This window comes from Sesamum indicum, linkage group LG7, assembly GCF_026168435.1.
Source record: "Sesamum indicum cultivar Baizhima isolate 11 linkage group LG7, ASM2616843v1, whole genome shotgun sequence".
Lineage (NCBI taxonomy): Eukaryota > Viridiplantae > Streptophyta > Magnoliopsida > Lamiales > Pedaliaceae > Sesamum > Sesamum indicum.
In genome coordinates this window covers 7,728,566-7,750,474 of record NC_142663.1, presented here as the reverse complement: position 1 = coordinate 7,750,474, position 21,909 = coordinate 7,728,566, and the positions used below count along the sequence as shown (strand labels likewise).

The 21,909-nt window shown below is 38.0% G+C and overlaps 4 protein-coding genes across 7 annotated transcripts; 2 read left to right on the top strand and 2 right to left on the bottom strand.

The window, feature by feature from the left end:
* Positions 1–2,661: 2,661 nt before the first annotated feature.
* On the top strand, positions 2,662–6,385 carry LOC105166332 (uncharacterized). 2 transcript variants are annotated; one of them, XR_848164.3, is made up of 5 exons: positions 2,662–3,221; positions 4,031–4,101; positions 4,650–5,172; positions 5,257–5,544; positions 5,926–6,385. XR_848164.3 is itself a non-coding variant. In XM_011085646.3 (4 exons), exons 1-4 carry the CDS (start codon positions 3,096–3,098, stop codon positions 5,449–5,451), a joined length of 915 nt encoding a protein of 304 aa, XP_011083948.1. In that variant the 5' UTR covers positions 2,662–3,095; the 3' UTR covers positions 5,452–5,743. The 2 variants fall into 2 exon arrangements, 1 of the variants encoding a protein (XP_011083948.1); XM_011085646.3 differs by lacking the exon at positions 5,926–6,385 and having other exon boundaries at positions 5,257–5,743.
* Positions 6,386–7,941: 1,556 nt separating this feature from the next.
* Positions 7,942–10,856, bottom strand: LOC105166331 (uncharacterized). Of its 2 annotated transcripts, none has more exons than XM_011085643.3 (3): positions 10,516–10,856; positions 9,269–9,753; positions 7,942–8,941 (listed from the first exon to the last, which is right to left on the bottom strand). In XM_011085643.3, exons 1-3 carry the CDS (start codon positions 10,613–10,615, stop codon positions 8,093–8,095), a joined length of 1,434 nt encoding a protein of 477 aa, XP_011083945.1. In that variant the 5' UTR covers positions 10,616–10,856; the 3' UTR covers positions 7,942–8,092. The 2 variants fall into 2 exon arrangements, with proteins under 2 accessions (XP_011083945.1, XP_011083947.1); XM_011085645.3 differs by having other exon boundaries at positions 9,278–9,753; positions 10,516–10,855.
* Positions 10,857–15,031: 4,175 nt separating this feature from the next.
* Positions 15,032–17,941, top strand: SKIP1 (SKP1 interacting partner 1). The gene is made up of 2 exons (XM_011085642.3): positions 15,032–15,437; positions 17,065–17,941. The coding sequence occupies exons 1-2, from the start codon at positions 15,070–15,072 to the stop codon at positions 17,636–17,638; spliced, it is 942 nt and encodes a 313-aa protein (XP_011083944.1). The 5' UTR covers positions 15,032–15,069; the 3' UTR covers positions 17,639–17,941.
* Positions 17,942–18,377: 436 nt separating this feature from the next.
* Positions 18,378–19,556, bottom strand: LOC105166328 (uncharacterized). Of its 2 annotated transcripts, none has more exons than XR_016066496.1 (2): positions 19,199–19,556; positions 18,378–19,112 (listed from the first exon to the last, which is right to left on the bottom strand). XR_016066496.1 is itself a non-coding variant. In XM_011085641.3 (2 exons), exons 1-2 carry the CDS (start codon positions 19,323–19,325, stop codon positions 18,874–18,876), a joined length of 354 nt encoding a protein of 117 aa, XP_011083943.1. In that variant the 5' UTR covers positions 19,326–19,458; the 3' UTR covers positions 18,378–18,873. The 2 variants fall into 2 exon arrangements, 1 of the variants encoding a protein (XP_011083943.1); XM_011085641.3 differs by having other exon boundaries at positions 18,378–19,100; positions 19,199–19,458.
* Between the last annotated feature and the right edge of the window lie 2,353 nt (positions 19,557–21,909).

Sequence of the window (21,909 nt, the reverse complement as noted above, 5' to 3'; positions counted from 1 at the left end):
TTTAAACGGAGGTATATGTTGCTAACAAAAAAGATTTGAGTGTTGTAATGTCATTACCTCGTAACAGTTCAGACCTCATATTTATATGATGACTCCTGATATATAAGGTAGGTGCGCGTGTTTTAATCATGTACTTCCTTTTTTAGATCAATGCGGCTCAGCAATGATCATGCCTCCGGATCAAAAGGCAGATAAGCCTCCTTATTTTTTAGCACAATCCCAGCTCTGGGATTCTTTCCTTTTTGGAGAAATTGTCATAAACATATCTTTCTTTGGAATTACCTTTTTACCCTTAATAAGGGGGTATTTTCATCCTTTTAACAATTTACCATTATCACCATCCTAGCTATGTCACTCGTCCGGTTCCCATGCCTTTTAGGGACTCTAAACACTCCTTTGAAATGTTTAGAGCGGGCTCTTGAAGGCTCCAACATGCCCCCAAGAGATGGTCATTTAGTGCCGGCGTTGCTGCTGTCGTGCATGGAGAGGGTTGGCTGGAGCTTATTACTGCATGCCCTCCTTATAATAGGATTAAGAATATTTTTCCTTGTTCCTTAGACACGATTTTGCAAATCACTAAAGATAAAGCACTCTGTTTCACACATTTCTCTCCTGCTCGAGCATAGGGTGGCGCCTTGATCGTCGCCCTTATATCTCCGTGCCCAAACATCCTCGAAATGACTTCATACTTGGCAAATAGTATCCCCACACATCAAGAAAGTTCTCATATGAACGGTATTGCAATCCCCAATGGATAAGAGCTTCAGCTCGATGGTTGTTTGCGCACCTGCGTGTCAGTCGACATTCCCTAACTGCCACAAGTCCTCTGCAAGTTACTGTCGGCCGTTTTATCCAAAGATCGGCCAGTGACACCAGATTGGGCAAGTGGTGGTGTTGGTTATGACATTGTAGTTCTCTCTCCCAACAGAATGCCAGTGCAAAAGGTTTTTCCTACAGCCAAAGACCAAAAATCCGGCGACAGATTTCTTATGATATGTTCAAAGAGAAGCATAAGAACCACACATGAAGCGAATAATATGTAAAGAATCTGCAGACTTACAACAATACAAAGTGATGTGTTAACTCAAGAAAGCATTATAAAGGGTATACTGTAGAGGCTTTACATTACCCCACTAATTTCGTCCTAGACGTTATCAGCTACTTTCGCCCAGCAACATAAATTACGTGGGCATGGTTTATAAGCCACGAGAAGGACAAATATTATAGTAGCAAAAGCTATCACCCTCTTGTGGTCTAAAACCCACCAGCCTAATTACTATCACTTTACAAGTAAATAACCAATTACATAGAATAAATTGAAATACCTGACTCAGTCTGACCAAATAAATACAACTCATTATTCCTGTAAGGGTAATTTTAATCCCCTCCAAAGAACTGTATGTTAGAAATAGTGGGTTTTATAAAGCAGTGTAGATTTACTTTCTATGTTCTTTTTATACAAAATGAATGGACAAATAGAGAGAGAGAGAGAAAAAAAAAAAAGCAAGAAAGAAAAAGCAAAGAATAAAATGCAAAATAGCTATCATGGTATAGTAAGAAGAAGAAGAAAGAAGAAAATGACAAGCTTCCCACTTCCTATCCACTTTTCCCCCCATCTCCATCTCACATTGTCACGCCTCTCCTAACCAATAAACAATTCACAGCTTTTAATTCTTCTTTCCATTATTTCTCCTAATCTCCCTCCACACTATTTTTACAGTACAGATTTCACATATGTAGTGTACTCTGCTGTATCTACATGCTTGTAAAATTACGAAAATGCCCGTATAGGTGGAATTACAAGAATGCCCTTTGCCATGGATGGTGGGAGTAAATGCTTGGGAAAGAAGCCAAGGGTGAAGAAGAGGGTGAGGGTGGGGGGGCGGGATGTTGATCATCATGGCTTCCTACCTATTTGCAGGCTAAATGGCAACTGGTGGGATCTTGGCTGGTTCAAGAAAGATTCGGCAGTAAGAAAGGGAAGAAGCCAAGGATGGGGGTATAAGTGTAATTTATGGGGGGATAGGGGGTCCAGTGTGACATAGAAAAAGGGGAGGCACTGGGACTGGGAGGCATCACCATCAAAGCGGCCATCAGAAGACCAAAGCCTAAAAACAAGGTACTACTAACAACTGCAAAGAAAGCACATCAGAAACAGCCTCTCTCTCTCTCTCTCTCTCTCTCTCTCTCTCTCTCTCTCTTGTCTTTCTCTCTCTACCCATCTTTGCTTTTTTCAGCACCTTCTCATCATCAATCTCTCATGCCAAAATCCCACTCTCTCTCTAGAAATAAAAACTGATCCAAGACTCTGTGCCTTTCTCTCTCCTCCCATTTGTATCCATATCCTATTCCTGTATACTACTCGGCAGAGAAAGAAAGAAGAAACATAGAACTCCACGCACCCTCCCTCCCACAATCAAAAAACAAAGAGTCCACACCACCCAACTCTCTCTCTCTCTCTAATGGCCCAGCTGGACCAAAATTTATGTAGAAGAAATACAAAAAAGAATACAAAGGCAGAGAAAGGAAGACAGAGGGGCTTTTTAGAGAGAGAGAGTGAGAGAATGAGGGAGATGTCTTCAAATGTCCTCCAAATTAACCAAAACCCACCTCACACACAACACCAAAAAAGCAGATAATTGCTTCCACAAATGCCCTTCTGCAACCCCCCAAAAAATCCCCATCTTCATCATCAACTTCACTGTCTTTCCAAACAACTATGTTTTTATTGTTGCCCCGAATTATGTGGGCTTTTTCGGCCTTTGCCTTGGTCAGAATTTTTTTTCACAGAGAAAACAGGAAAGCAAAGAAAGAACCTTGCCACCTCCCCCCCACCCCTCTCTCTATCTCTATTTTCTCTCTCATCTTCTGTCCTATCTGTCTCTCTACTATCTCATTTCTTTCTCTACATACACAAACCCCCCTTTCTTTATTGCTTGTCCACCTTTCAATTCATCCCTATCACATATACCCATTTTCTTGTTTTCCCCTATCTGTGCTCCACAGCTAGCTCCCTTTATCTATTCTCAATCGTTTGATCATCTTCAAAATCACAACTTTTTTTGTGAAAGGGGCTTCTCTTCTTTTCTGATCTGATGTCCAAGAAGAGTAAAGGGGCGGTTTTGGATTCAACACCACCTTATGGTGTTGGTGTGTATGAGGATGCTAAGGCCCGGCTGAAGCATCAGACTCTTGTGCAGGACTATGAGGAGTTGCAGAAGGTACTCTCTTTTTTGTGGGTTTCTTTTTTCTTCTTTTATTTGGGAGATCTGATACACTATTTGGTTATTTGCTTTCTGGGTTTCTTTTTCAGTGCATGATTTACCCAAATTTTAGCTCTTGTTTTTTGCTGATTTCGAAGATTTTCTTTTGATGGAATTGATCTGTTTGTTTTCGCTGGTTAGTCTTTTATGTTTCTTCCTTTAGATTCCTTGAAAAATTTTCTTCTTGATTTCATAGTTCTCTGTGTTTTGGTGATATGTTCTGATTTTCGCTTGTGTTCTGTTCATGAAAAGTTGATGTTCTTCGTGATGTATATTGAAAATATCGCCTGATTTTCTCCTTGTGATCAATTGATCTTTTGATGGGGCGTTAACTCCTTATTTCACAGTTGTACTCTCTTTTAAGAAGTTGACCTCTGGCTATTAGATCTTCTCTTCTTTGTCGAAGATTCTTGTGGTGGTTTGGGGTATTGCCATTGCTTTCTCAGCCAAGAATTTTACGTAGATTGAGGGTTCCTTTCAGATAATTTGTTCACTGCGTTTTCTTTACTACTTGCTTCCCTTGAATGTGAATTCATTTGACTGTAAATCACCTTTGAAATTTTAGAGAATCTTTTTGTATTCGTTTGTTAGATCTATTAAGGGTTTTTTACGGCATGCTTCTGTGTTCCTTCTTTTGCTAGATATAGTGCATAGAAGCCGAATGTCTGTTGATTTTTTAAATTGAGATTCTTTTGTTGCTTTAGTAGCTATCTTTGGTGATGCCTGACGATCATCGGAAGAATAATTTACAATTGTACCGTATGCAGGAAACCGACGTCATGAAAAGTAAGTTGGAGGCAGCTAAACAGAGAAAGCTGATTCTTGCTGCTGAAGTTCGGTATGCAGTTCAATTCCTTACTGTAAAGATTCTGAAGATCATTTGATATAATCAAGTATACTTCCAAGTTCTTCACTATGTTGTTTGAAAGTCACATCTTTGTTTATTGATGCGTTGTTTTGCTTGGTCCACACTTGGATGACATATTAGTCAGAAATCAACTTAGTCATACAGTCTTGTTCTGGAAGGTGCTAGTTCAATGCATTTTTCTGTGTCCCAAGCGTTATACTGTTTCTTTCCTGAAATTTCGTGTTGGAGAAATGATACTGCTTTCTGTGTTGTATTGATTATGTCCATGAAAATCAACCTTGTGTAAGTCTAATGTAGGTTTCCTAATTGATCATATATATTTATATATGTTTATATGGATATATAGATATGTGCCTGTGCGCGATTGATAGTTGCAGGTGTAGTACGGCTCTTCTATCAGTGCCTGTTTTTACATTCAGTAGAATTGGTCATAACTATATTCTGCAGTAAGTTTCATGCATCTTCTATTAGTCTAGTCATTCTCGCTGTGCTTATTGGCCTCTCATTATATTCCACAGATTTCTGCGCCGAAGATATAAGCACCTTGTGAAAACAAAGAATACCAATTCGTCACAAGAACAAAATCTTGCAAACGCACCAAGTTCGCTTAAGAAAGCTAAAGAAATGAAGGAACAGCTTTTCACTCGGAAAGAATCGAGTCAGCACAGATTACCACTGCTTCCAGAACCATACCCCAAGAAGAAACATCATATTGGTAAACAAGGTGCTATGCGATCCACAATAACTGATCAGGCTTGGAAGAAAATTTTACATGGTGGTGAAGAAATTATCAAACACAGTTTGACTCCAGTATCTGGTTTGAACCACCACAAGGGAAGAATGCGTATCAGGAAAGAAACTTTGGCCCCTAATATGATCCAAATTCTTGACAAAGACCAGAAAGAAAGGATGCATGGCGCAAATGATGCAACTTCAAGGAATTCCATTGCAGCTTTTGATTTGAACCAGGATAGTAGTCCTAGCATGAAAGATGCTTTCGTGCCAAGCCGAGCTCCGATATTCGATTTAAATGAAATCTCGGTACGTAATTGTATTTGCCGAGAAGTTATCACTCTTCTTAAAATATTCATATACCTCATTCTAATTGTTCTCTGTATTTTATAGACAGGGGATGAGGATTTTCAGAGCAATTTCGAAGCAATGAAGTTTGAGGAAGCGAAGAAAAGTTTGATCAGAGGTATAAATGACGAGCAGCAAACAGATTTGAAGTTGTCCATTTGTCGAAATGCTGGGGAAGGTACATCTCGTGTGGGGAAGCGGAAAATTTCATGGCAGGACCCTGTTGCGCTGAGAGTTTGAAACTCTGCTTGTCAACTGAAGAACAGCAAGCATTTAGGCAATCAAAGAACTTCACAAGCGCCTCTCGTGCTTCTGTTGGCCTTAAGTCTGTAGGTTTGTTCCTTTCCTTATAAATAGAGGAATAGCTAGTTCTCTATGTCATATTAGTACTATACAGAATAATCTACTAGAAACAACTGTCCATGAAAAGTAAAAAGAATCTACTCTATAGTTTGCTGGCTTTATTGCTTAGAATGAGTAGCTTCTTTGGCTCATTTGATTGAAAGACAGAAATTTTGGGTTCGATTTATTATCTCTGTTTCGCCGTCTTCCTAGAACCCATAATCCTTCTGTTTGATGTGGAGAAACGCATGAGCCCTCAAGTCATTTTCATCCTTTGAACAAGAAATACATCTTGCAGGGTTTTTCACTGCCTTGCATTACTCAATAATTCTGGCAAAACTTAGTTGTAAGCATTGGTTTTGTTGTGATTAGGTGGGTTGGTGGTTTTCAAGCTCGTCATAGCAAAACATACCAACCCTCACGCCAAGATAGTAAGAATTGCTTATCATGCAACACGATATGCAGACAGAAGCAACATCCCTGTTGTAGAAGGTGAACAGGCTTCTTGTTATGGAAGTGACTTGTGTTTTCTGTAACAGGAAAGGAATGACAGACGAATATTGTTAGAAGTTTCAGTTTCTTCCATTTCCTTATTGAGTCTTGATGATGTTTTGAGTGAAGGATGTCCAACTTCATTTGGAAGAAACAAGGCTTTCTCACAAGATAGGAATTAGGACATTATATAGCTAGAAATAGACCTTGGGGCAAAGCACAAGCATCCAAAGATTCTATACAAGCATTCACTGCAACAGATTTGATATTTTGTCCTGAGTAATTATCATAGTCAAAAGTTAACAATCATGGTGAATAATAATTAATTACGATCTTTCCATGGGTATTGGTTATTATTTCAGCAGATGAAATGAAAATGTTAGTTATAGTTAAAAAAAATAGGGTAAAAACAATTTTGCCCTTCAAATTATTGTCCTTCTTTTCATTTTGACATTTGTTTTAGTTGCATTTGACATACAAATTACACGATTTTTTAATATTACAATCACGGACCATTTTTGGTGAAAAATTTTACTGAAAAGTGGTCACGTACACAAGATATGATCATAGTGTTTGGATTCGTTTTCTCGGTGTTGTGTTTTGTGGAGATAGAGAGAGAAAAACAAAGATAAATAAGTGTGTTAGAGATAATATGTATGTTTGGATTTGTTTTTGAGATAATTTAAAATAAGTATTTTATGTTTAATGTTGTGTTTTGGAGACGAAAATTACTATTCATTGTCAAATCATGTCTTTTTTAGATATATTTATGTATATATATGTGTGTATATATATATGTATGTATTTATGTTAAAACAGTTAAAAAGGCTCAGATAAGGTGTTTCTGAATGATGGCAAACATTAGGTATGTTTTGACATGTCCCGGAAATAACTTGAAAGTGAAAACAAATATAGTGGATGTTTTTAGGTGTAAAAATGTTATTTTCTTTTTGGATAAATAAATCCCTTCTCAAGCCATTAGTAAAGAAAATGATGATTTTATCTTTAAAAATACCATGTGACCACTGAGATGGTAAGATACAAATATGGTGTAGTTTATAAAAATACGACAATATATAAAAACGGTTGTAGTTCGAATGTCAAAATATTTTTAACTTAAAGATTATGATAATATCAAAACAAGCACTGTGATTGATGATATTGATTCACTGTACTTTGTAAGTTGTATTCAAATTTATCCTAGAGAATAACTCCTTCTTTGACAGTGATTGTTTGAATTAATATGTAACATAGAAGGCTACTTAATTTCTCTCTAGTAGAAAAGAATCACAAAATTGATTTGATTTTCGATGTGGTTTTGCTAAGTATTCACAAAATGAGGAGTTCACACCGGTCAAATCAAACACAGTTATCAACTGTTGAATTACCTGATGATAATTTTGACTCTTCTAGTACGGATTTTTATGTAAGTTTTGAATCTAATGGTATTTGATTGAATTTAAATTAATTATATAATAAATATAATATATTTATAACATAATTGATGTAAGTTTAAGTATAGATAAAAAAAAGTGATTAATTACATGACAAGTGAATTTTACTTACTTTGTAATTAATTTGAGTTGACCAAACTGAATTTGTGTAGTAAAATTTTGATCTCCATAGCCCATTAATTAAAGTAGAATCAATCAGCGCGAGATTCGTGTCTTCTTTTCCCTGTTGAGTTTCACATCTTTGCAACCTCATTATAAACCTTTTCTGCAGCTACTTTCCACGTCGCACTGTACGTGGTGGCGAGACCGCCACATCCATATTCTTTGTTATTGTGACTTGCGGACAAATTCGCGACTCTGCTGCTCGTGTTCACAAGATTTAGACTCGGAAACTTTTGGAAAAAGAGAACGAATGGGGACGTAAAACAGAATGTCAGTTGGGTTCTTGTGCAAATGTAGTTCTTATGCATAAAAGTTAAATCAATACAATATTACAAAAAATCATGAAATAGACTAAAATGGACTCACATAACCTGAAAGAAATACCCACACTTCTTACGAGATTTCAAACCCATGATGGAATTATCTTCAATTCAAGTCGTTCCTCTTGGCTGAGTTTCAAGAACAGTTTGTTCATCATCTTTGGTTATATCCACAGCCCCACCATCCTCTGCTTTGGTTTCATGATCCACAGGCTCATGATCATCATCTGGCTTGGTTATATCCATGGCCCTACCATCTTCTGCTTCGGTTTCATAATCCACATGCTCATGATCTTCTTGCATGATTTTGCCTCTACGCTTGTGATCCTCCGACCCAGCTTCATCAATGGTCTCATCCACATTACGGGATGCCATGTTTTTCTCCACTTCAGCAACTTGTTCGTGATTCAAGAGTATCACAGCCTTCTGATGGGATGGCCCAACTTCACCATTTCGTTCATTTTCTTGAAGCCGACGGATATGTTTCTTCCCATTGCTATGATCATTCATAGCTTTTCGAGAGGAGACTCCTACCAGGCACATCTCACACCAAAACTTATATTTTTTCTTCTTCTGGTTGGTTTTCCTCTTTACTTTTTTAACAATTACCCGTTGGTTTTTCTTCAAATTGTTAGAGTTAAGGTTCTTCTGCAACAGCAGCAGATCGTCTCTCGTTGAACTTGCCTCCCTAGTCTCTTTCTTTGGTAAGAGCCCGATGCTATAGTTTTTTGCAGCATTGTGAGCTCTCAATGCAGCCTCCTTTGATTTGTGCTTCTTTCCCCCTAGGTGTTTGTTTAGAGCTAGCTCACTGGTGGCACTAACTCGGCAAAGAGCACAACTCCATTCCTCTTTAGCTTTCTTCCTCAAGACGCCATCTGATGAAAATTCAATAGCAACCGCTCCAGATGGTGGTGTTGCAGCCTTCCTCTTTGATCCAGATATATTTTGATCAGGATTAGCCTACAATACTCCCACATTTCATTCATTTGCTTTTTTAGAGAACTCCAGTTTATTCACTATTATGATTCTACGAAGTATATCTCAACTCCTTATCATTTTAATCTTAGCTACACAAGACATAGTAGTATTATAACATGTAATAGGTATAGGACATTACAAGTCCAACCATTCAAAAACCTTCCAATGTACAAAAACAGCTTAAGTGCAGAGATGAAAAACAACCCATCTAAGCATCAGTTTTAGTTGGACTTCAAATCGTGATGACACAAAGAGAGAGAGAGAGAGAGAGAGAGAGAGAGAGAGAGAGAGAAAGGGAGGGAGACAGACAGGCTTAACCTCTGAAATTCTCAGGTTAGATGGCCCTCTCTGATATGGCAAGGCCTCAAATCCTCCAGACTCACACCTTCCATTCGACCTCTCCTTCCCGAGTGACAACACAATTATTTCCTCTAGAGACTTCCCTTCGTTCCTTGTCTCCATAATTGGAAGCCTCAGTGTCTGCGGTGAGTCTGTTGTTACTGTTGACGAGCCAAACGGAAACCCATTGCTGCCCCTCAGTAGAGCCAATCCCCAGTCCATCATCAGCTCCCTCCTTACCTCATCCTCTAAACTACGCCTTCTCATGATCTCCGACATGGTTATCTCCGCTCGGATGCATTCCTTTTCGATCTCTCTCTGGATTGCCTTGTGCAAGTCATTGGAGCAGGGGTGAGGGCGAACGTAAAGGTGTTGCTGCTGCTGCTGCTGCTGCTGATGATGATATTGGGCATGTTCAGGCTTGTCCCTTTCTGATCCTGGTCCCATGTAAGCAGCTGAAACAATTTAAATGGAACAATTTAAACCAACAAATTCCACACCGCATCTCCATTTCACCAATGGGGACAACAAAAACGAACAAATTAAGTATAATGCATATCTAGTCTCTTATTCCACCGGTCACTTTCTTTAAATTGAACATCAATCACACGGTAAATGCATAAACTTACTATATAATTGATTTACGTCCGCCCAACCCAATTCGGGTTAGAATTTCCCTTAGAATAGAAACTTTTCTGCATAACTGCAATAGTCCAAACATATATGCTTGACTTCATGACTGCAAGTTAATTAAGTTTTGTTTTGTGTGTTTTTATCGAATCTTTCCATTACATAAACACAAAAGACAAGCGTATAATATCACTTTCTCCTGAACTTTTAGCCAAAAGGATTATAAAAAAACAGCCGAATTTCCCAGATCAGGGACATCCAAGTGGGTTAATATCAAACTTTAACTCAGTATCCCCAGGAAACTAGACATAAGGAAGAAAAACTTACATTCTAAAAGTAGAAACATACAAGAAAGCAATTTTTTTACAACATTGAAAACCACCAAGAGATGAGAAGCGCATTTGGTATCTCCGGGGAGAAAAATTACAGTGCATCAATACAAACATTAAACAGCCCCGGCATGCTCTAGAACAGCAATTCTATTTAAGCCCATCAATTGAACTGTCAAAGATCCCCCCACAGACTTCAGATTCTACACATAATGGATAATATATAATAAAACGTAAGAACACAGAAAGCATACGTACGTCGAGGGGCTTGTTCTGCAAAAAACCTGTAATTGGAGGACTGAAGAACGTGAGAAGAAGATGAAGCTTGCTGATGAATCCCCCGATCCCTCCACTCCATTTTACAATAGAACAACGCTCTTATAACGGATGTGCGAACTATTCGTGCATTCAAAATAAGGTAAAAATCTAGGAATCTGAATTATTGAAGGCTTTGGCCAGCAGTATTTTCAGAAAGTGAGAAAGAGAAAAGAAGATAGCAGGGAAGTAACGACAAAGGACCGACGAGTCACGCTCCATGATCGCACAGCACGTCATGGCAGATCATCAGGATTCTGCGTCTGTTCACTGGATATCAAGATAATGTCAGCCTTTTTCACTCGTTTCAATTAATACTCAGGCGACTGTTCTTCTCATATTATTCTTATAAAATTATTTTTATTGTGTCAATAGTAGTTGCAATGTAGTACCATATACAAAAATTTTAGAAAAAATATAATTATTTTAAATGGAATAATTTATAATTGAATAATTATTTAGATACTAACCTGAATAAAATTATTATGAATTTAATAAACTTACTGAATTTTTCAATAAACAAATATTTAAATACATAAGTTGGAGAAATAAATTTGAATAGAAAAATGGAGCAAAATTTTTCTAAAATTAGAACAAAAATAAAAAAAAATAATATGTCAAAAAATAGGATATAAAGGCCTATTCGTGCAATCGTTTCTTTATTTGAAAATTTGAAAAAGTACAATAAATTCACGATAATTTTATTAATTTGTCAATAAGCTGCGCGCAATCATTGCGAGTTCAAAAGTTTTAAGTTTAAATTTTAATAAATACAAAAACCTTTTAGTTGTAAATGAAGAGTTGCTAGTTGTAAATAAAATAAAGCTATACCACATGATCTTTTGCCAAGCTTCACTGAGGCAATGCAGGTCATCAGGAGGATCTTGAGCGGGCCTCAGTGACGAGGGAAATTACATAATTACCAAAATACTCTTCTATTTTTTACCCTTTTTTTATATATATTCTGACAGCGCGCGTGGGACCCATTATGCAGGAATAGCAGTGGCAGCGGCGGCGGCAGCAGGCTTTACAGAGGATGACGTGGCTCGCTTTCATTGGGACCACGTGTCCTACTCATAGAGGGTATTACAACTATAAATAGTTTCATTTATGATTATTCAAACACGTTTCCACCACTTCATTTTACCGCCATATTTGTGATCTCACTCGATCTCGTTATTATATTTTCGACCCCACCTTTTCTAACTTAAGCATCGGAGGGCCATCGCCGATGGCTTCTCGGCTAGTCTTACGTTTGTTGTGTTCTCAGGATCCACAATAGATAGCTCGAAAGAGGGAATCAACGACTTCAACCCAGCGATCCGACTCGAAAATCCTGATTTCGCGCGACCTACATTACTCAGGATTGAAGATCAACCTGTCCAAGTCAGCCTTGGTTTTTAGCGAAAATGTTCTAGTCGAGACAAAGAGGGAAGTAGCTATGCTCCTACGAGTGGAAGTTAAGAACAAGCATGATAAATACCACGGGCTTCCCTCGACGGTCGAAAGGTTGAAGTGCGAGGTGTTCGAGGGAATAAGGATTGCTTTTGGAAACAAAACTTAACGGGTGGGCCACTAAGACAAGCAGGTCGTGCGGTCTTAATTAAGATGATTTTTCAAGTGGTGTCTTCTTACATTATGAATTGCTTTGGAATCCGGAGGGGATTTTAGAGGAGCAGGAGGACATGATGGAAAAATTTTGTTTAGCAAGGAGGAGGAGTAACTAAGGTGCACTAGGTTGCTTGGAATAAATTGTGCTGTAGCAAGAAGGAAGGAGGTTTGGGTTTCGTCGGTTGAAGGAAAATTTAATATGGCAATGTTGGCAAAATAAGCTTGGAGAGTGGCAATGAAACCTCACTGCCTACTTCATGCTCGAATCGGTTGTCGGCGTAAGAGCATGATCCCTGACTGAAATCCGCGTCAGGCATTGCTCTGACATATCGCTCTCGTTGGTCGCTCTGAGGTGTGTTTTTTGGTTGAATTATATGCGTGTTTGATTGGTCGCAGATGATTGAAGATGACGCTTATTGAATTTACTAGCTAATATTTATAGCTAAGGGCTACAATCAAATAGAGGGAGTTGATTATCTTGACTTCTTTTCCCCTATTGTTGAGTCTGTTACGGTTCGCATTTTCTTGTCTTTGGAAGCCTTCCGCTCTTGGGCCTTGTTACAGCTTGATGTCAATAATGCTTTTCTTCATACATTTCTGGACAAGGATGTTTACATGGATCCTCCTGAGGGCCTCCTTGATGTGCCCCCTGGCTGCAAGTTGTAGAAATCTCTATATGGCCTCAAATAGGCTTCAAGGCAATGGAACCTTGAGCTCACCAGCAAACTACTCAGTTTTGGGTTCACTCAGTCCAGTCACGAGCACTGCCTCTTCGTCAAACATACAGACTCTGAGTTCACTACCCTCCTAGTTTATGTCGATGACATCTTACTTACTAGGTTCTCCGAGGTCGCTCTTCACTCTGTCAAGGCCTATCTGGATCAGTTGTTCGCCATTAAGGACATTGGTTCCGCTAACTATTTCCTTGGTCTGGAACTTGCTCGCTCCTCGCATGGTATTCACGTACGCAGAATAAATATCTTCGCGACATCTTGGCTGATTCCTCAATGCTTGATGTCAAGCCTTCCCCCACTCCTCTTCCTTCTGGTCTGAAATTGGTTGGTGATGATGGATTCTTACTTATTGACCACGGGGCTTATAGGAGACTTGTGGGTCATCTCTTGTATTTGGGCTTTACTCGCCCTGATATCTCATTTGCTGTTTAGCAGCTAAGTCAGTTCCTCCAGGCGCCTCGCACCCTCTCACTGGTCTGCTGCTCTCTATGTTCTCCGATATCTCAAAGGGACTCCCTCTACTGGTCTTTTCTTTTCCTCTTTTAGCTCTGCTCAGCTCTTTGCCTACTCTGATACGTCCTAGGCATCCTGCCTTGACTCCCGTCGTTCCATCACTGGCTTTCGTGTCTTCCTTGGGACCTCTCTTATCTTTTGGAAGACCAAGAAACAGGCCACCGTCTCCCGGTTCTCTGTCGAGGCTGAGTATCGTAGCATGGCCTCCGCTGTTAGCAAGCTCCATCAGATCTCTTTCTTACTCTGCGACCTCGATATCCCTGTCTCGCTTCCTATCCCACTCTAGTGCGACAACAAGGTTGCTGTACACATCACTGCCAATCCTGTCTTCCACAAGCGCACCAAGCATCTAGAGATCGATTGCCACCTTGTCCGTGATCAATTCAAACTTGGTTTCATTGCTCCCTCTCACATCCCTGGTTCTACTCAGGTGGCCGACCTCTTCACCAAATCTGTTACTATTGCTGACTTCGCTCTTTTCCTACCTAAGCTGCGCGTCTCTTCCTCGGCTCAATCTTGAGGGGGGCTTGTGAACAGAGTGAGGTCGCATCACGTCCGCCCAGCGAGGTTGCTTCTGCACGCATCACGTCAGCCCAGCGAGGTCGCTTTTGCACCACCATCGCAGAGACTTGGTTGGGTCGTTGTGTAGCGGTCGCATACGTAGATCGTTGCCTTGGAGGTCACTAGCGATCATTGTTCACATGTTTTGTTTTATGTTTTTTGTTTGTTGTACAGTACAGTTGGGTTAGTTATGCCGTTGCACAGTTTGTTACACTTTCAGTTAGTTTTAGATATGGTAAGTTAGCAGATTAGTTACAGATTCTCTTCCTTAGGCTTTGTATATATAGGCCTGTATTTTTCTCTTGTTGACTTAATGAAAGTTTTGCTTTCTTCTCCAAATTGTTTATAATGGAGATGTTATTTGCTCTCTTGAACTTAAGAGATTTACAAGTACCTTATTGGTGTCTTTAATTTTATAGTTTGTTAATATTTTTTCTTCATTGTTACTTCCCATTTTCTCTCTTTTCAACTTCTACATCCCTTTATCTTCTCTTATTTTTTTAGTATTTTTGCGTAATTTGTTTATATTTTTTAATATTTTATTTATCAAATTAATATACTTTTAAACAATAATTATTTTTAAAATAATAAAATTAATTAGACATAAGCAGTTGACTGTACCACACATATTAGTATTATTATTATTGTTTTCGTTGTTAATAATAATAATAACTATCCGGTCCAACGTGGTCATTGTGATTTATTGAATATTGGACTTGTGTGATTTTTGTTAAGTCTGTTCGAGACTAATCCAACCCATCTTAATCTACTGATAATTGGAGTGTTTGACTTGGACCAATGAATTACGACATACGATGATTTTCGTAAAAATCTCTAAACCCAGCAGATCAGTCTGGTCTAGGCCCAGGACCATGTGATCCTAGGAATTGTATCCCTGGGACCGGCCCAGAAACAGCCCAATTTTAGCTGGTCCAAGCCCTCAAATATAGAAAAGCCTATGCTATCCTGGGCCGGTAAGAGCAGTTGGGCGCCCAACCAATCGTTCTTCAGGACACCGCGGTCGGTTTATTTATAAAAACAGTTGTCGGACAAGAAGATTTCACCCACTCCCACAGAAATGGATGACGAGAAAGATGACAAGAACGCCGCCGAGACAGAGCGATGCGCCGCCGCCGACTGGGCGGAATTGACCCACGAATGTCTCGTCAACATCTTCTCCCGTCTTTCCTTGCAGGATCGGTGGCGAGGCGCCATGCGCGTCTGCAAGGGCTGGCACCAAGTCTGCAAGGATCCATGCCTCAACTCGGTGCTTGACCTCGAATGTTACTTCGATTCCACCCATGAGTTGCCCAGATTCTGGACCCCGGAGTTCGAGCGCAAGATTGATAATATGCTCGAATCGGTTGTCGGCTGGAGTGCAGGATCCCTGACTGAAATCCGCGTCAGGCATTGCTCTGACAGATCGCTCTCGTTGGTCGCTCAGAGGTGTGTTTTTTATTGAATTATATGCGTGTTTGATTGGTAGCAGATGATTGAAGATGACGTTTATTGAATTTACTAGCTAATATTTTCTTTCTTTTATCGATTTTTTTCTTTTTTTTTTCTGATTAAGATTCAATGTATATGGTTGTGCGTGAATATTTTTCTCGTAAATTTCCTTTTCAGTTACACATCCTAGTTTTCTCCACGGGATAATTGAATTTTTTAATTGCTTTTGTAGAAGCGATAATTTTGGCGAATTTTATTAATTTCTGAAGTGGTTGTGAAATTATTGATTGAAAATTTTCAACTTTTTTCTCATCACTGTTTCACTTGTTATCATTTTTTGGTTTGAGGCTTGAGAAAAAACAGAAATGGTAATCTGATAATTGCGAATTTCGTGTTGTTCAAGTGATTGTTCAAGTTTCCAATCCATTATTGTTTGATTTGAGATAGATTCTTACGTAAGGTGGGTATCTATTTGGTCTGACAGAGGGTTTACTTTATTGTAGTAAATTGCTTATTGTATACGAATTGATTACTTGAGATGGTGCATGGCAAAAATAGGCAATATTTGAGTATAAAGGACTTAAATTGTGTTGTAGTTGGAATTATCCAAAGTTGTATCATTGATGGCTCCATGGTTGTGTTATTGCTTGTTGTAAGCTTATAACTTGGGTTCTTGTCTATACCCTGTTTATTCCTGTTGGTTTTCAGTCCGCTAAAATGCATGGTTGGGAATCTGTATATTGTCGAAGGCTCCAAGTTCTACAATGATTTGCCGTATATTGAAATCATATGGACAGGGTTCATCAAATTTGGCCAGTTCTATTGAAAATATGACTTTTTTCATGTGTATTAGCTTACTATTCTTATATCGTACAAGGCTTAATTTTACATGGTTTAAATTACATTATCCAGCCTGCAATATAGAACAAGGAATTTGCTGAACTCTATTGAACCTTGCTATGCTCCCTAGAGAAAGGGAGAAAAGAATATTTTGCTATAGTTTACTAGTAAAGGAATCAAATGGTGAATAAACTATCGAATGTACGGTAAAATGTTTTTTTTTCAAATAAAAAACAACTGGATGACTGGGTGTCGATGGAACGACTGCATGTCCCTATTTTTTGATGTTATTAGAAAAGATCAATAATTTGTATGTGGAGAGATGCAATTTAAGCAATATTTTAACTGTGTGACTTTGTTGTATTTTTTGCTGCCATATCTTGCTTTCAAATTGTTGATGTTAGCATATTTTGGGATGCAATTTTACTGATCAATTCTTTGCCATGAGTTAATGTTATCCGATTTAGACACTGTAGATGTGCGTATCAGTTTTGCGTTAAGCTGATCTTTTGGCTGCTAGAGTTTTTTATGACATTTAACACTGTAGTTAAATTTATTTTTATATTATTGAAATGGTGTTGTTGCTAGCAACTAGCAAGCTCTTATGCTAAAATCAGCTGTGCCGCTGGTAATATACTAACAGTTGTATGTTTTTGCAAGGTCTGCTCAATTGTTATCTTTTTTAAGTATCTGTTTGGTGGTCCATTTCTTTTCGTAACTTGATGCATATTTTTCAATCTGTTAATAATCGACATAGAACCTGGTGTTTTTTGGATTTTTTCAGGTGCCCAAATCTTGAAGTTCTTTCTATCAAGAGCTCTCCTCATGTCACTGATGCAATTATGGCTGAAATAGCATCTGGGTGCCCCAAGATTAAGGAACTTAATATCAGCTACTGCTATGAAATATCCCATAAAACTTTGGCTATCATAGGATCTTATTGTCCTAATATTTATATGCTTAAACGGAACCTAATGAACTGGTTGGATCCTTCCCAACATGTAGGAATTGTCCCCAATGACTATCTGAATGCTTGCCCTCAGGATGGCGATTCAGAAGCTGCTGCTATCTCAAAATTCATGCCCCATCTTCTCCATCTTGAACTTCGGTTTTCCAAGTTGACAGCTAAAGGCCTCACTCTGATTTCGGATGCATGTGAGAACCTGGAGTATGTTGATTTATCTGGATGTGCACATGTGACTAGTCGGGACATTGCCACTGCATTATCAAATCTGAAGAAGTTGAAAACTATCAAGAAGCCCAACTTTTACATCCCAAGGTCTGTTTTCCATACTGAAAGATATGGTCATTGGAGACTGTATGATCAGCGATTTCAAACGGATGTATTCAGAATTTGACTGGACAACAGAAAAAGGACAAAAATACAGAAAGACAGACCGTGAAATTACCGAGGGATTGACGATGTGTGTTCGTTTTGCAAGGTACTGCAACAGTTTCAAATGTTACTGAGTTCTAATTTACTCTTTGATGTGTGTATATATTGTATCCCGTGCTATTTGGGAACCCAGCTATGTGTTTGGCTTGAATTATTTTCCCCTTTGTTGACTAGTTTTTGAATGTGTTGGAACAGTGTTATGATTATACATACTCATACATATATATATAAATTATATATAAAAGAGACGTGATTTGACAATGAATAGCAATTCTTGTCTCCCATTAACAAACATCAAGCATACCATACTTATTTTTTATATTATCTCTAAATATAAATTCAAATATACACATTATTTCTAATATATACTTATTTATCTTTGTTTTTCTGTCTTCATCTCCACAAAACACACCAAAATAAGTTAAAAATAAAAAGCAAACATAGTGCACGTTTCTATATTGTTGTTTGTATCAAGAACCTTATAGAGCTGGATCTTCAATCTTCAAGCTATCTTTTTAATATATTCGCCACTGAGCTGCAAAAGTACGAGCTTTAAAAACCGTGCTGTTCTCCATTCTCTATCGGTTGTGTAGTTCTTGAACTTTGCCTTTTATTTATATAAATTCTTGTTCACTCTCTCTTGGATTACCCCACTTCAATCGGAGATACAATTTTTACCAATCTTATCCCGTTACATAATCTGGGTGAAGCATAGGTAATCCCAATATTTTGTCAAACTCCCAAAACAGCATAAAACAAGATTTTCAAATGTTAAAATGTGCAGAAGCAGATAAGACAGAAAACTTGCAAATTGTACTTATAGGCTCTAACGGATCAACTTCAATTCAAATCTTCTGAAACTCTTCCAAGATCAGCTTCAGAAGTCGGAGAAAGCCAAGTTTAAAGGACTATTTTCTGGGCAGCAAAGCTTCTCCTCTTCTTTCCAATTGGTGATGTCAGTTTAATGTAAACAGTCTTGGATGCATGAATACTGTTTCGAGGCTGAAGTATTCTATGCTTCAAAGAGACAATGAAGAAAGAGGGGGACGGAACGCAAGTTTTAGCTAGACTCAGAGAAAGCAATAGTAAAACCTTAAATCCTAGCTGCATCTCAGAGAAAGTTTCCATGACAAGAACACCTAGGAACTACTCAAACTGCCTGCAGATGATAGACTCTGTAAGCAGCAAACAGCTTATTCACTGTAGTAAAATGAAGTAGTTGGCAGCCATAAACACACAAAAGGTGATATGACCAAGAGTCACTGGCAATCCACTGGCTGCACTCTTTGTCTTTGTTGGCTTCTTGACGATATCGGCGCCCCCATTAGCTCCTCTTTTCTCATGAATAACGGCGTTGACTCCTCCAGTAATCTTATGTCGCTGATCATGGTCGACGGTTGGTTTCTCGACATTAAAACTCCTACCTGCAAACAGTTCTGAGTAAGGAATTAGTCACTTAGAAAACTAGTGAAGCAGAGTTGTTGTCCCATTAAGATATACTTGGCATTAAATCAAAAACTACCTCGGTTGATAGAATCCACCGCGAGTTCAGAACCTCTAGCTTTAGAAGTCGTGCTCTCGCAAGCAACGAAAGCAGCAGCCTGTCCGAACATGATTACTAATAGCCATGAAATCATTGGCTTTTTCATGGTGGATAAGCTCTTGGGAAATGAGGTCTATGGCCGGTTTATACACAAACACCCTTTTAAAGGAGGGATAATCTTTTCTCAAGTGCTGTTGCTTTAGACAACTATGTCTGATCATGACCAAAATGTAATAGGAAATGGAATCTCAAGCTTTTAAAAGATCATTATTCGAAGGTGCAAAGCATGGAAGCTAAAGTAGCTAGGAGGACAAAATGTGCAGAAAAGATGAAGGAAAAGGACAAGACTCACATGGCATCAACTCTTAAAGTTAACTGCGTGTTGTATGTGTGGGGAAAATTGCAATTTTCCTAATGTAACTTAGGGGATATCAATTTTTTTATATAGAATTGAATTTTGCAATTTAGTTGCTTAACTTAATAATTTTTTGTAATTTTAGTCCTTTTCGGATTCATTTTAGCTAAAAAATTACATGTGACTTGTATATGACCCAATTAAATTGTAATTTAAGTCTTATAAATCAATTAGTACAGGACCAAAAATGTCACTCCTCTAAATTACAGGACTAACAATGTCAACGCCCCCCAAATTACATATTAAAATTGTAATTTAATGAAATTATATGCAAGTCACATGCAAAATTTCCAGTCAAATTGGGCGGAAAATGATGAAAATTGCTGAAATTTTAAAGTTACAAAACTGAATTGCCAAAATCAATTCGTCCGGACAAAAAAACTGTCGCTTGCCACAAATTATAGAACTAAAATTGCATTTTTCCCGACAGCATATGTGTCTGAACGAGACTCACATGGAGGGTTATAGATATTCCCGAGCTATATATCCAGTTGGTGGCATCGAATTCTGATTCTAAGACTTTACAAACAGAGAACCAGTCATTGTTGGGGGCATGATTACTGTGCCTTCATAGATAAAACATGTGTAGGAACAAGCATATATCAAGAATATCATGCTATGTTTTAACCCAACCATTCGATTCTGTTGGGAATAAGCTAATAGTGAGCGATGCGCCGCAATAGCACTTATTTACACTGGATAGGACGTTAGAATGAATTGATTTAAATGAAATGGGAGCACAAAGACCATACAAACATAAGCTTTTGAGATGAAAAGGCTGAAGACGAATCATTTTGGAGAATCAGTCGAGAAGTCAGCAAAATTGCAATGTTGGTCCCATTTTTCGTGCTTTAGGACGTCTTATTTTTGGTCTCAAGTCTTATTAACCCAAAACTGTAGCAAATTTTGTTACTTGTTCCATTTGTTGTCGGAAACTAACGGCAGAATCCACATGATTTTTATGTGGGTATTAGCCGCTTATTTGAGCGGAAAATTAGCTCATGACCCGAACGTGTGCAGTAGAAAAAAGAGAGAAATGTGGATGTTTTCCTCCATTTCTCAACTTTCTATGCTTTGTTTTTAAATCAAAAGAAAAGAGAGACACAAAAACATAAAAGAAAGAACATTACAGAAGTAAACATGGATTAGTTACATATTTTTAAACAAGGAAAAGGGAACATATTAAGTTAAGGTTTGGGGAGGTCGTTAAATCAATATGTCCAAGCGGCGAAAATCAGCAAATTTAAAAGATGTTGTTTCCAATTCTTGGTATTTCAACAATGTTGTTTCCAACTTTACACACAGAAATTGGGTGAATTCGGAGAAGACTTGGAGAGAATATAGGATTATACAAAGTGCCATTTTTTATTAGGATGGTTAGTAAATGGAGAGAGAGTTTGTGTGTATCGAGAAGTTGTAAGATTATATGAATATAAATGAGAAGATAATTATATATATATATATATATATATAAATTTATAACGGATATAGTAAGAGTTTTGAGACGTAAAATATATCTTTGGGGTATAATTGTTGCATTCGCAACAGACTTTTGGACAAAAATTTTAGACAATTCATTAGAATCTAATAGATGGGACATGTTACAGTTACAATTTTATAATTCGAAATTGAGACAAAATATGAGATCGTCACAAACCCATCCCAAAACATGTGAAAATAGGTGCTGAAGTTCGAGAGTTTTGAGCTAGGAAGGTCTGTAGCTTGTCTCTGAAAGAAGAAGCAGAGTAAATTGAAGAAGGAGCTTCTACAGTAGAAGGCGCCTAAACACTTATAAAGTCGTTTATTTGCCAATTACGTTTTTTAGTATCCGTTTGATTCTTTCTTCTTAAGTTAGTTAAGAAGTTAGTTTTATCTCCCTTGTATAAAAACGGGATTGCAGACCCTCTGTTTGTAATTCAATTTACAGAGCCTTAAAGAAACGAATGAGAGTTCTTGTTTCTTGTTTTGTAGTTCCCCTAATTTGCTTCTTTTCTTGAATGAGTTCTTTTAGTTCTTGAATTCTAGCATGGTATCAAGAGCAGGAAAGATCCATAATTACTGGTAGTCCAAAAGAAGGGGTAGGAAAGAAGAGAAATGGCTGACAAGAAACCAACAGAAACAAGAAGGCAAGATGATGCGAGACCATTATCAGAAAACATGAAAACAAGAAGGCAAGAAATACACTGGTGTCTAATCATTCCCTTGTTAATGGTTTTATAGCAATTTGAACAAGACCAATATGCAAAAATTTATAACCATTCTTAATATGTTTAAT